Source organism: Artemia sp. Qi Xiang Cuo, chromosome 12 (assembly GCF_049724085.1).
Source record: "Artemia sp. Qi Xiang Cuo chromosome 12, ASM4972408v1, whole genome shotgun sequence".
In the NCBI taxonomy this organism is placed as follows: domain Eukaryota; kingdom Metazoa; phylum Arthropoda; class Branchiopoda; order Anostraca; family Artemiidae; genus Artemia; species Artemia sp. Qi Xiang Cuo.
The window spans coordinates 10,293,442-10,308,746 of record NC_142805.1 but is presented as its reverse complement, the minus strand read 5'-3'; the positions used below and the strand labels follow the sequence as shown (position 1 = coordinate 10,308,746).

Below are 15,305 nucleotides of genomic sequence, written 5' to 3'. Positions count from 1 at the left end.
GACCACGGATTCAAATGGGGAGAGAAAAAGTCTCCTGGACTTGGATTATGCTGATGATTTAAGCATCCTAGATGAAAGTGTGAGCAAAATGAATGAAGTTTTAGAGGTTTTGCGAGTTCAGGGTGCTAGTATTGGTTTGAAAATTAATGTTAGGAAGACTAAGTCACTAAGGCTAGGAATAAGTGAAGATGAAAAGGTGACGTTGGGTAATGAAAAGATTGATCAGGTGGGCAGCTTCACTTACCTTGGTAGTATTATTAGTAAAGATGGTGGGATCAGTGAAGATGATAAAAATCGAATAGCAAAGGCTCAGGGTGTTTTTTTAAAGATAAAAAAAGTATGGAAGAACAGGAAGATAAGTCTGCTAACAACGTTTAGAATATTATAAGCTGCACTGATGACAGTGGTCAAATATAGCTCTGAAGCATGGATGTTCCGAAAAGAGGATGAAGATTTGCTAGATGTTTTCCAGAGAAATTGCTTAAGGATTGTTCTGGGTACCCGGCTGACTGACCGTATTTCAAACAATAGGCTATACGAAAAATGTGGTTCAATACCGCTTTCTAGGTCTATAATGAAAGAAAGGTTGAGGTGGTCAGGGCATGTTGTGCGGATGAAGGATGACAGATTGCCGAAGCTTGTTCTTTTCGGCCAACCATCTAGGGCTAAACGGAAAGCAGGTCGTCCCCTTCTGGGGTGGGACGACGTCATAAAGAAAGATTTAAAGGAAATGGGAACTTCGTGTGCAGGTGTAAAAAGAGAGGCCTTGAATCGAGTGGGGTGGAGGAGGAGCGGGCGTAGCTGTGTTGGCCTCAGGGGGCTTGGTGCTGCGATGAGTTGTTAGTAGTAGTAGTAGTAGTATCTTAGTTTTGATGAGATTTTTGAAGAAACTAAATTCCAGCTGGGCTGGAGGGCAAACGGAGCTCTGGCGAAGGCAGTTGCCCCCACACCCCAAAGCGAATTACGCCCCTATACAAAGACACAGCCTTAGTACGCAATAGCTGGGAACACATAGTGCAGATACAAGTTTTTTAATTCTCTGCTTCTGTAATACAAGTGTGACGTTAAAATAAAAAATAGACACAATGCTAATTACGTATTCCGTTCATAATTTGCCGCATTGAACAACGTTCAAATTGCAAGCATAAAACATAAAATTCACCAATCAGAAACCAGCTTCTAAACTACGAAAGATGGAAACTTATAAGAGCAGTTTTGTATCCGTAAGAGGAATCTGGCAGAAGTTACAAGGACAGTTGTGTAATTTCGTCGAAATCCTGGGGTAGGGGCAACGTTGGGGCCAATTTTCCAAAGTCAAGTGAAAATGACAGGGAAAACTGAAAAATGAGCGATATAGTACCATAAAGGCAAAATATACTAAAGATTTGCTTGAATCATGGAGGCTTCTAAAGTGATTAGTGCTATGTACGAGAATAACACTGCTGCGGTTAAGGTAGGAAGTACGGTTAGCAGCTGGTTTTGTATTAAATCAGGAGTTAAGCAGGATTGTGTTCTATCCCCCTTTATATGGATTATTTTGATCGACTTTGTCTTAAGAAGCGCAGGAAAGGCAATGGGAGACCAAGGAATCAAATGGGGAGGAAAAAGTCTCATAGACTTGGATTATGCTGATGATTTAAGCATCCTAGATTAAATTGTGAGCAAAATGAATGAAGTTTTAGAGGTTTTGAGAGTTCAGTGTGCTAGTATTGGTTTGAAAATTAATGTTAGGAAGACTAAGTCACTAAGGCTAGGAATAAGTGAAGATGAAAAGGTGACGTTCGGTAATGAAAAGATTGATCAGGTGGGCAGCTTCACTTACCTTGGTAGTATTATTAGTAAAGATGGTGGGAGCAGTGAAGATGTTAAAAATTGAATAACCAAGGCTCAGGTTGTTTTTTCAAAAATAAAAAAAGTCTGAAAGAATAGGAAGATAAGTCTGCAAACCAAGATTAGAATATTAGAAGCTACAGTGATGATACTGGTCAAATATGGCTCTGAAGCATGGACGCTCCGAAAAGCGGATGAAGATTTGCTAGATGTTTTCCAGAGAATTTGCTTAAGGATTGTTCTGGGTACCCGGCTGACTGACCGTATTTCAAACAATAGGCTATACGAAAAATGTGGTTCAATACCGCTTTCTAGGTCTATAATGAAAGAAAGGTTGAGGTGGTTAGGGCATGTTGTGTGGATGAAGGATGACAGATTGCCGAAGATTGTTCTTTTCGGCCAACCATCTAGGGCTAAAGGGAAAGCAGGTCGTCCCCGACTGGGGTGAGAGGACTTCATAAAGAAAGATTTAAAGGACATGGGAACTTCGTGTGCAGGTGTAAAAAGGGAGGCTTTGAATAGATTGGGGTGGAGGAGGAGCGTGCGTAGCTGTGTTGGCCTCAGGCGGCTTCGTGCTGCGATGAGTTGTTAGTAGTAGTAGTAGTAGTATCTTAGTTTTGATGAGATTTTTGAAGAAACTAAATTCCAGCTGGGCTGGAGGGCAAACGGAGCTCTGGCGAAGGCAGTTGCCCCCACACCCCAAAGCGAATTACGCCCCTATACAAAGACACAGCCTTAGTACGCAATAGCTGGGAACACATAGTGCAGATACAAGTTTTTTAATTCTCTGCTTCTGTAATACAAGTGTGACGTTAAAATAAAAAATAGACACAATGCTAATTACGTATTCCGTTCATAATTTGCCGCATTGAACAACGTTCAAATTGCAAGCATAAAACATAAAATTCACCAATCAGAAACCAGCTTCTAAACTACGAAAGATGGAAACTTATAAGAGCAGTTTTGTATCCGTAAGAGGAATCTGGCAGAAGTTACAAGGACAGTTGTGTAATTTCGTCGAAATCCTGGGGTAGGGGCAACGTTGGGGCCAATTTTCCAAAGTCAAGTGAAAATGACAGGGAAAACTGAAAAATGAGCGATATAGTACCATAAAGGCAAAATACACTAAAGATTTGCTTGAATCATGGAGGCTTATCTTAGTTTTGATGAGATTTTTGAAGAAACTAAATTCCAGCTGGGTTGGAGGGCAAACTGAGCTCTGGCGAGGGCAGTTGCCCCCATGCCCCAAAGCGAATTACGCCCCTATACTAAGATACAGCCTTAGTACGCAATAGCTGGGAACACATAGTACAGATACAAGTTTTTTAATTCTCTGCTTCTGTAATACAAGTGTGACGTTAAAATAAAAAGTAGACTCATATCATTCATGAATATAATTTTGTTTTACCATCAGATGTAGCCTACTTCCCAAGCCACATTACAGTTAAATTTATTGATAAAATCAAAAGTACGCATGACTACAGCACCAATTATGTATGATATTTGTAAAAAAAATATCAAGTTGAACATTGTTCAACATTCAAGCGTAAAATTCCTGATTGACTAATCAGAATCAAGATTTAAGACAAGATTTTTGAAACCAGAAAAAATGGAAGCTTAGAACAGCAATTTTCTATTATCTGTATTTGGAATCTGACAATAGTCAGGAAGACGTAACATTAGTAGAGAAGATTTGAAAACAAATTGGTGTTGATGCAAACTTGTTAAACAAATTTCTTACATTTTTATTTCGCGCTTCTGAAATAAAAGTGTGGCACCCAAATCAAGAAAAACCCCATGTCATTCATAAAGCTTGGCCTTTTTATCGAAAGATGTGTCTATTTTATAGCTCGGGCATACCTAGTGCATAATACGCTATAATAACGTTACGTGCTTAATAACGCTACTAACGTTATATGCACGTAACTAACGTTAGACTTAGACAACTTGCAGGTCTGACATCTTGAGTTTTTACATCTATTAAGTTTTGATAAATAAATAAATAAATAAAAGTAATTCACAAACCAAGAAACTAGTTTGATTGAAGAGAAAAAATGGAAAAAATAGAAAAAGTGAATGGAAGAAGCAAAGCATATGTTTTGGAAAGGACCTCCGCCAAGCCTTCCTCACTGCTCAACATACACGCACACACATACACACACACACAAACACACATGCGCACACAGACACTCATACAAAGGAAAAAAAACACTTACCTTTTGAATTGGATTCTAACAGGACAAAGCGAATACTAAAAAAAAAAATCCATAAAAAATTAAAGACCAAAAACTTGATTGAAAAAGAATTCTGTCCTTAGCGGCTAAGGCAGCAACGGTCAATTAGTCTTGGTTTAAAATGAGTAGGAATAATATTTTGTTTTCTTTGTGTTAAAGTATGGTAAATTATGTTTAGAGAAATATCTCCAGTGTCTCAATTTAAAGCAAAGTCTTTGTATTTTTTATTTATTTATTATAATTGCCTCCCTAAAAGACCGTGATAAACTATTTACTTTGAAAACTAAGGTTACCTCGTCAAAAAAAAAAAAAAAAAAAATAATTGGAGTGTTCAAAAGGAAAAAGGATCAAAGCAGAGTCAAATTCATAGCTTTTACTTTTTAGAGAATTTTTGTTAAAAGCTTGTGTTCGTGTAGTCTTTCTCCAAACTGTTGACGGGTTCTGGCAACGTAAAACTTCCCACAGGAGCATGGAACTCTGCAAACACAATAAAAATAATTCGCAGTCACATTAATGTTTTTTTTTTTTTATCAAACGTTATGTATAGCCAGTGTAGTCTTAGAACGTATTCTCTTGAGTTTTCCACACACTCTTGACTAAACATTATCAAATTATCATCGACTTTTAGTTAGTGTGTAGATTAGAGCCAGAGATAAATAAATAGTTTACTTGTAAGAAATGTTCTATCTGAAAAAATTAGTTTTCTATTGTCTTAAAATTTCATAAACAAGAACCAAGCAGGTTGATATACATTTTTTTTTTTTTTTTTTTTTTTTTTTTTTTTTTTTTACGGGCTCAAAGTTTAAAAAAGTACCAATGAGTAACCACACCAAGGTTAAAGAAAGTGGGGTTGTTTCCCTTCCTTTTCTGACATACACTTAAAGAATAATTTGATTGGTTTTCAAACTTATCTCACAAAGATGGACCAATAAAACTGACGCACACTTTTTATCATGGAAATTTAGGACGGTGGTCTCTCATTTTCATACAGTTCGTGGTAATGAACTGTAAGTAAGGAGCGACCCGGCTTAATAGTAACCGAAACTCTAAAAAATGGAATTTTGATACCAATAGATATAACAAAAGAATCAGGTATTTATGCTGATTTCAAATATATAAATTTCATCAAAATTAATCCTACCCATCAAAAGTTATGCGCCTGAGAAAATTTGCCTGATTTTCGATAAAAGGCGGGAACACCCCCTATAAGCTATAGAACCTTAATGAAAATAACACCATCAGATTCAGCATATCAGAAAACTCTACTGTAGAGGTTTCAAACTGCTATCTGCAAAAATGTGGAATTTTGTATTTTTTGCCAGAAGAAAGATCACGGATGCGTGTTTATTTGTTTTTTGTTTTTCTGTTGTTTTTTTTCCCAGGGGTGATCGTATTGACCCAGTGGTCCTAGAATATCGCGCTCATTTAAACGGAAATTAAAAGTTCTAGTGCCCCTTTTAAGTGACCAAACATGGAGGGCAACTAGGCCCCCTCCCACGCTCATTTTCCCCCCAAAGTCTCCCAATTAAAATTTTGAGATAGCCATTTTGTTCAGCATGGTCGAAAATATGACAAATTTTGTCTTTGAGGATGACTTAATCCCCCACAGTCCCCAGGGACGGGCTGCAAGTAATGAACTTTACCCAATGTTTACATATATTGGCTATTGGGAATTATACAGAGGTTTTCAGGGGGTTTTATTGTCGGGGTGGGGAGGGGGTGGGTCAGGGGTTACATAGGAGGATCTTTTCGTGAGGGAAGGGATATTGCTATGAAGGGGGCGCCGGATTTCTCAGCATTATTTAGAAAAACGATCAGAAATTAAATAAAAAATGCAAGTTATTCAACTGAAAGTAAGGAGCAACATCAAAACCAAAAACGAACAAAATTTATTACGTATATGATTAAGTTCGCCCCCTAGTCAATACCTCGCTCTTTACTCTAAAGATTTTTTAGTACTTTCATAAGAGCTATTTATTCTAATTAACGGCCTTTGTGATTAAGGGGTCATTTTTAAAGAACTGAAACAAAATTTGAATTTTAGCGTAAAGAGCGAGGAATGGACTAGGGAGCAAACCCCCTTATGTACGTATTAAAAATATACGAATACAGAAGTTTGTTACGTAAGTTAATTCGTAAGTTACGTATATCTATCAGAGGCAACGCTGTAGCGTTGCCTATAGTAAAGGCCATACGGCTCCAATGTTTTATTATTTATTTAATTTTTTTCCCAGAGGCACTTCATATGGAAGGGGTCGTCGTAGAAGCTTCAAAGGGGGCTCATTCGATTGGAAATCGAGAGTTCTAGTGCCCTTTTAATAGTCGAAAATGATTGGAGGGCAACTAGCCCCCCCCCACGCCGCTCATTTCCCCAAACACCTCCAATCAAAATTTTTAGATAGCCATTATGTTGAGCGTAATTGATTTCCAGATAGAAAATATATTTTTGAGGAGGATACTCCCCCACAACCCTCAATGCAAGGGTTTTAAGTTGTGCCCTGGGGGCATATAAGGTTTTTATAGAAGGCGTTGTCGTAGAAACTTCAAAAAAGGCTCATTCGATTGGAATTTCAAAGTGTTATTGCCCTTTTTAATAGTCTAAAGTTATTGGTGGGCAACTAGCCCCCCCCCCACACCCATCATTACCCCAAACACATCCAATCAAAATTTTGAGATAGCCATTTTCTTCAGCGTAGTTAATTTCGAGATAGAAAATATGTTTTTGAGGAGGAAACTCCCCCACAACCCTCAGGGCAAGAGTTTTAAGTTATGCCCTGGGGGCCTATAAGGTTTTTATAGAAGGCGTTGTCGTAGAAACTTCAAATCAAGCACATTCAATTGGAAATTCAAAGGGATAGTGCCCTTTTTAATAGTTGAAAATAATTGGAGGGCAACTAACCCCCCCCCACGCCCATCATTGCCCCAAAAACAACCAATCAAAAATTTGAGATAGCTATTTTGTTCAGCGTAGTTGATGTCCAGATAGAAAATATGTTTTTGAGGAGGACACTCACCCAAAACCCACCGTGCACCAGTTGCAAGTTATTCCCTGGGGGCCTATAAGGTTTTTATAGAAGGCGGTGTCGTAGAAACTTCAAAAAAGGCTCATTCGATTAGAAATTTCGAGGACTAGTGCCCTTTGTAATAGTCGAAAGTGATTTGAGGGCAACTAACTCCCCTCTCACGCCCACCTTTTCCCCAAGACATCCAATCAAAATTTTAAGACAGTCATTTTATTAAACAGTTTTAAGTTCTGGAAATTAGGTCTTTGAGGATTACAACTCCCCCAAAGCCCTCAGGGCAAGGGTTGTAATTTAAGGATTCTCCGAATCCTTCATATTATTTCTTATGGAAGGGATGCTCGTATAAACTTTAGAGAGGGCTCATTTGATTGGAAATTGTAAGTTCTTGTGTTCACTTTTTGAAAGTCAAAAGAGATTGAAGGGCAACTAGCCCCTCTCCCTCCTCCACGCCCTAAATGCATCAGATAAAAATTTTGAGATAAACAGTTTGTTGAAATAGTTCAAAGTTCTGATAACAAAAAACTCTGGTGTCGACACAGCCCACCAGGGCCCAGGGGTAGGCGTTGTAAGTTATGCCCTGGGGCATAACTTATTAAGGCGGGTTTATAACTTATGGGAAGGGGTTTCGTATGGGAAGAACACATAGGAAATCAATTATAATTATCCAATTATAAGGTTAAAATACATACTCTGTGATAGATGCAAAATTGCTTTAGCACACAAATTCCTATTAAGGTCAATTCCAAACAGTCCTGATCCCTTTGTGTCAGCAAGTGAAATGGTCTAAGCCCCCTTATTTGAGCTATTTTTCCGATCCATTAAATGTTGTCAATCGTTGTCCACAAGTTATGCAAGCTGTCTATTGTTCATATTTAAGGTTTTTATCAAAGAGGTAATCGTATAGACTTTGAAAAAAAACTCCTTCAATTTATAAATTAAAAGTTTTAGATCCTTTTTATAAATTCAAGAATAATCGGACCGCAAGCCCCCCCCATGCCATAAAAACTTGAAACTTTTAGCAATCAAAAACGAACAAAAATTAATTTAAAAAAAAAACTCCGAAAAACAAGTTTTTCAAAGAAAAAAGGCCATTTAAAACTTAAGCTCAGCGGATACAAATACCTGTTAAAATTCAAACTCAAAACGACCAAAAATGACTATTAAAGAATGAATAAAACCCAAGACGAACAGAAATTAAATTAACAATCATAGCAAAAAACATACAACAAGTAATAATATAAATGAATAAATAGATCTTAAAGCGAGTAATGCTTAGATTGAATATGAAAATCAAGCTTAAAACGAAAACAAATATTTTTCTATAAAAGTATAAATGAAACTTAAAACGAACAGAAATTAAAGAAACAATCAATGCGAACAAACATACAATATATATTAATGTAAATGAATAAATAAATCTTAAAACGAGTGAAACTTAAATTGAATATGCAAATCAGGTTTGAATCGAATAAAAATAACTACAAACAAGAGTTTGGGTATCGTCTCACTGCAGAAGCCTAAAACATACTGCGTCATTGGCGCTTTACTGAAAACGAATTATATTACAAATGTTTTCTTTTGTACTTAATATGGAAAATAAATATTAAAATTTCAGTAAAATTTTTAACTGATGAGCTTTTAGCAATTAATATCATTATGCATCAAATATTCAGTTTAATTTATTAGTTCTTTTCAAGAATGGTCAAGACAAACATAGTTTCACTACAAGCAAAATTTGGATACTGCCCCCTTCTTTAACTGTAAAAACCTAAAGCCTTCTGCGTCATTGGTGCTTCACTGAAAAAGAATTACTCATGTATTACAATTTTATTATTCTCCAGTTCTTACAGCATTGAAAATGAAAATAAAAATTACAGTGAAAAAAAAATCTTGAACGGATGGATCTGTCAACAATTAATATCATTATATATCTAATATTCAATTTGATTTTGTTTATACTTTTCAAGACTGTTCAAGACTCATATAGTTTTGCCATTTTTTTTAACCCTGCCATTTTTTGTAACTAATCGTGTTAGTTTGTTATGAAAACATTCTATGGCTTCTAGGCATTTCTATTTGAGCGGAAAACTGCACCTCAAACTTTGTGGAACATGCATTTTCTTCCATGAAACACCAAAATATAATAAAATGACAACTTTCGGAGTGTTCCACCACTCGCAAGCAAGTGCCATTGGTATTTTTGAATCCGCATGGTCAATTTAGGGGGTGGAGGGTAGGCTAATTCTCGTAGCAGCCCTATTCCGTCATGGTATGGTTCACATTTTCAACACCTGGCGTCTGGACTATCATACAATCTACCAAGCATACAACTACCCCAAATCAGTATCAATAAATAAATGAAACCCAAGACGAACAAAAATTAAAATAAATATTAGAGTCAAACTCAAAACGAGCATAAATTAATGTGATTAGGGTTCAAAACCCCTATGCTTTCTAAAAGCCAGAATATAATTTGTACTTTACTGAAAAAAATTCAAATGAGTTTACTGAAAAAAAAAATGTGCATTGTCAATTTAATATACATATGGTGATATTTATTCCCTAAAATCTTAATTAATTTTTGATTTCTTAATTTACAAAAGTGAAAATATTTCAAAGAACTGTTTTCAGTAAAGCGCCAATTACGTAGTAGGTTTTAGGCTTCTGCACTGAGACGATACCCAAACTCTTGTTTGTAGTTATTTTTATTCGATTCAAACTTGATTTACATATTCAATTTAAGTTTCACTGGTTTGAAGATTTATTTATTCATTTACATTAATATATATTGTATGTTTGTTCGCATTGATTGTTTATTCAATTTCTGTTCGTTTTAAGTTTCATTTATATTTTAATAGCAAAATATTTGTTTTCGTTTTAAGCATGATTTTCATATTCAATCTAAGCATTACTCGTTTTATGATCTATTTATTCATTTATATTATTACTTGTTGTATATATTATGCTATGATTGTTTATTTAATTTCTGTTCGTTTGAGGTTTTAGTTATTCTTTAACAATAGTTTTTGGCCGTTTTGAGTTTGAGTTTTAAAAGGCTTTTGAGTCCGCTTATGTTATGTTTAGAATGGCCTTTAAATTTCTTTCAAAAATTTATTTTTCGGACAGTTTTTTTTAATTAATTTATAGTAAAAACGTTCATAAATAGAATTAAATAACTTTCGAGAAAGCCATTTAACCAAAAAAAAGTGAGATTAATATGTAAATTTCGTTTTAATTATTCATGCACGGTGAGCCAAAATCAAAACCTGCATTAATTCAAAGAAGTTCAGAAATTAAATTAAAAAAACAATTTTTTTGATCTGAAAGTAAGGAGCGACATTAAAGCTTAAAACGAACAGAAATTATTCCGTATATGAAAGAGGCTGTTCCCTCCTCAACGCCTATCTTTACGCTAAAGTTAGACTCTTTTTCACCATTCTATTTTTCAAAACAATAAAAAACGTTAGCGTAAAGAGCAAGGCGTTAAGGAGGGGACAGCCCCTTTCATATACGGAATAATTTCTCTTCGTCTTAAGTTTTAATGTTGCTCCTTCCTTTCAGTTAAAAAAACTTTTTTTTTTTTAATCTCTTTAACAAAGCTATTAATACTGAATTATTTCGTTTGTAACTTGCAGTGAACTACTTTTGCAGTTTTCAATTATTTTTCAATATGTTGCTTATGTTACAGCTAATATTTAATTAATATTAAATTTAATATTATTTTATTAAACAATATAATTCGATTTAATTTATTATATCTATATTTAACTTAATTAAATTATTGTTAAACTTGATTCAGTATTAAATATTCAATTTCTTTTTCAGAGGACACAGGAAGCTACACTTGTACAGTTTCAAATCCACATGGTTCGGTTTCAACCACTGCTATATTGTGTGTGCATGGTGATAAACTCTAGTCTTGCAACTGCCATTAATATTTCTAGTCATCTTTTTCCTTCATGTTTTATTATGTTCATTCTGCATATTAAAGTAGTTCTGCATTCCTCAGTTGTTATATAATTGCAAGTCGTACTAAATTATGTCTTATAGTGGAGTCATGCTCTAAGCAGTATCAATTTGTGGGGGATTGGCATCCGTCTTTTTAATTTCACCCCTCCCTCTGCCCTGCTTCCCCCTTAGATTTTAATAAACACCTTGTTTGTGTTTTCATTAAAAAAAAAATTGAAAAATAGCAAAATTGCCCCACCCCCTAGATTTACAAAAAAAAAAATCATTTTTCCACCCCACCCCATAATTTTTTAGAATTAACGCCAAACTCCCCTATATGAACTAAAATGGAAAAATAGTGTAAAACTTGGAAGCTCTAAGTGTAAGGTTGTGATTTTCTGCCAAGGCTTAGATCATCAGTCTTCACTTTTTTTCTTTCTTTGTCAAAACCTTGTCTCTTTCGAAGTTTTAATAGTGAAAACAAAGTTTGCTTTGATCCTACTCACATAACTTTGATCAGACTCAAAACCACAGGTAAGGAATAATTTGCATATAGGAGCATGGCTCCCATGGCTTCCCTAAAAATATGCTTCCCTAAAAATATGGCTTCCCTAAAAATATGGCTTCCCTAAAAATATTAGGATACAAACTTTATAATTGCCACTCAATAAAATTTCAAGGATCACTTAGTGACGTGGACTTCGGATCCCAAATGTGTCTCTTCAACCAAAGGCCAATAAGTTTATTGGCCTTGCTGTAAATGTATCGAAATCAGAGTTATGTATATTTAACAGGCCTGCAAAGTATAGTTTTTCTACTTAGCTAGATATTGAAGGTATCGTTATTTATGAATCAGATCGTTTGCGGTATCTAAGTCCTACAACTAAATCGACTGTCGAGCTTATTAAAGATAATGTGTCTCGGTCTCTTACAAAATGTTATTGAAAAGCAGTAAGCTTGAGAAATGGTGTTAATAAATCGACTCTTGCTAAAATATTCAACGCTGTAGTTACGCCTTCTATTCTATATATATCTATATATATATATATATATATATATATATATATATATATATATATATATATATATATATATATATATATATATATATATATATATATATATATATATATATATATATATATATATATATATATAGAACCTTTCAATGGGAGTTTCAAACTACTATATATAAAAATGTGGAATTTTGCTATTTTTGCTTAAAGAAAGATCACGGATGTGTGTTTATTTGTTTTTTATGGTTTTTTTCCCAGAGGTTATCGTGTCGAAATAATGGTTTTAGAAGATCGGGAGAGGATGCTTTCGAACGAAAATTAAAAGTTCTTGTGCCCCTTTTTAAGTGACCAAAAAGATTGGAGGGAAACTGGCCTCCTTCCCACACCCCCTTTTCCCCAAAAGTTATCTGATAAAAATTTTGAGGTAGCCATTTTGTTCAGTATATCTGAAAAATCAAATAATTACGTCTTTAGGGATAAAATGACCCCCTCCCCCACAACCCGTGGGGATAAGCCTGTAAGTTATGAAACTTGCCCCTTGTTTATGTATAATATTTGTTATTAGCCTTTACCGTCTAATAATACATACTTTTTGGGCTGGGGGGGGGGGGACTTTTGTATCGGGAATGAATTTCTATATGGATAATCTTATTTGGAGAGGAAGATTTCCAGGGGTAAATTTTCCAGGGAAAATTTTTTCACTGGGGGTATTTGACAGAATTCCTATACGAAATCCTTTTTAATTGTCTTACATTTTGTTTGCCAACTCAATTTTGCATGTGAAGATGTCCTGAAGAAATTATCGTGGGGCTATTTTCGGCGTGTTTTGATTTCTGGGAACCGATTAGAAATTAAAGTCTTTTTCGAATGAAAGTATGATAAGGAGAATTTTTAAGGTTAAATTGATCGCAAGAAATGTTATTGAGGGGGGGGGATTTTCTGCGAAGATGAAACTGTCTGGAGAGACTTTGAGAGGCGGGGGGGGGGGGGTATTTTACGTTTGATTAAATTTACAATTGGTATTTCCCGTGAGGGGTTGTATACTTCATGGAGAGTGAGCCAGATTTACCGGCATTATTTGAAAAATGAGTTTTTTTTTTAAACTGAAAGTAAGGAGCAAAATTAAAACTCAAAATGAACAGAAATTATTCAGAATATGATGGGTTGCCTTCCCCCCTTTCAATATTTTACTCTTCACGCGAAAGTTCAGGTGTTTTCCCCAATTTCTTAAGAACAACCACTGAAATCGAGGGGCCGTTTAATCAGAACAGGAAGCTTTTTTTAAAAAACGCTACCAGCTTTAACGTAAAGAGCAAGGTATTTGAGAGGGGGCAACCCTTCATATACGGAATAATTTCTCATCAATTTGAGTTTTAATGTTGCTCCTTACTTTCAGTTAAAAAAATTCTTTTTTTATTTAATACTATCAAAAGCAAAAAAAGATTTAACGACTAACTGATCCTGTTTACTAGCCAAAATTCCAGGAGCACTTGCACAGCTACCATAAAATTTTGGTGATTTATTGTTCTTGTCTAGCATCCTAACTGTGAGAAACCTTGAGATTTACCTTTCGGGTTGTTAACCTCTTGGTATGAAAAAAAAAATCAGAAGAAAGTTTGTGGCTAGACAAAGACTAGTATGTCTCTAATACACACTTGGAGTGTTTTCCAGCTCAGTTAATTGTGGAGGGTGCATTTGTTCATGACATGCATAGCTGAAAAGTGTGCAAAAACCCACAAGCCAACAAGCCCCACAAACCAACGACTCCTCGACGGACTTGAATCATCATCCCACCTTGGCAATTACCAGGTAAACAGCTGTTTAATAGATTAACCCAATTCCACTATAGTTCCCTGCGAAGTTAATAATATCCCCGTAAATTATCTGCTGTATTCCTTTTCTCTCGGGCCCGGTCCAATCCCCCTTTTAATCCCGCTTCCCAAACGAACTTCAGTCTTCATCCCGAAAAAGATGGCGTCCCTCTACCGGATCCATGTTCCTCCCACTCCCTTTTAGATCCGATTAACAAACAAAAAAACTCCCTTCCAATTAAAACACAAAAAACTGTTCGCTTCAGTAACCGTCTTACTTTCCCGGAGTCCCTCGTTACTAACGCTGAAAGCTTTAATTTCAAAAAATTAATCGAACTGGAGACCCTCTCTCAAGTACACAAACTTGATGTAATTTCCATAGCAGAGGTCCGAGCGCAGAACCTTCACTTATAGAAACTTAATAACCATTCCTATCTAATAAGACTTCGTCCTCATGACTACCTCCTATATAAAAAGGGAGGTGGAATATTATTATTCGTAGGTAACCATTTTTCCCTAAATTAATTCATACTCCGAACCTTTCAGATTCTGATGAAATCATTTGGGTAAGTGTAAGACCCAAGGTTTTACAACGCCGTCTTAATTTGATTGGATTTTGCTATTTTTATTATTCTCCAAATCAAAATGCTGCACAAAGACAGCGATTCTACCTGCAACTGCATAGTAGTGCTGACTTTGTCCTCTAAAAATTCCCGAACGCCAGTATTTTTCTAGCAGGTGATGCTAATGATCTAAAGTTAAATCCCTTTATAGTTCCCTCAATTTAAAACACATAGTATAAATACCAACAACCAAAGGAAATTCTACCCTTGATTTGATTTCCACGAATATGCACGCTATTTACATTCCACCTGTCCCTTTGCCCCCTTTAGGAGGAAGCTACCATTTTTGTTTATTAATGAAGCTTTTCTCCAGCTTTAATCATACTTTGTGTGCTACTGAATTCGCTTATCGCCCAATTTCCCATGATGGTCTCTTTGAATTTTGATCTTGGATTACAAATGAAAACTGGCTAGCTTTCAAAGGAAACAATGGTATTAATGTTAATGTCTCTAACTTTCAAAATCTGATCAAAACAAAATACACAGATTCCTCCCTTGAGAAAAAAAAAGTTTTAATTACAAACCGTACATTACTAGCCAATTGAAAAAGCAAATTAGAAATAAAATGAATCTACTTAGAATGGTAAAACACCCTAAGCTAACTCGCTGCGTAAACACGTAAAGAAAGAAATTCGTAAATCTGCTTTCTCATATTACAAATATAAATTCAAAGATTTGTTTTCTACTAAGCCAAAACAATTGAATAATAGAATAGAAAAAAAGTGGGAAAAGCCGGAAAACACATAATAATCTTGATTTTCATTTCCAAGGAGAGTACTCAGTTACAGTAAATGATTTGAACAAATATCTTTCCTCCATA

At 35.2% G+C, this 15,305-nt stretch overlaps 1 protein-coding gene across 3 annotated transcripts in view; it reads left to right on the top strand.

Moving 5' to 3' along the window:
* The window catches only part of zormin (spectrin and immunoglobulin domain-containing protein zormin), a 168,240-nt gene extending 157,149 nt beyond the window's left edge, over positions 1-11,091 (top strand). For all 3 annotated transcript variants that reach the window (XM_089097975.1, XM_089097974.1, XM_089097976.1), the window contains exon 17: positions 10,913-11,091. In XM_089097975.1, the coding sequence (XP_088954101.1) occupies positions 10,913-11,004 (92 nt within the window). In that variant the 3' untranslated portion in view covers positions 11,005-11,091. The remainder of the gene's footprint in view (positions 1-10,912) is intronic.
* The last annotated feature ends 4,214 nt before the right edge of the window (positions 11,092-15,305 follow it).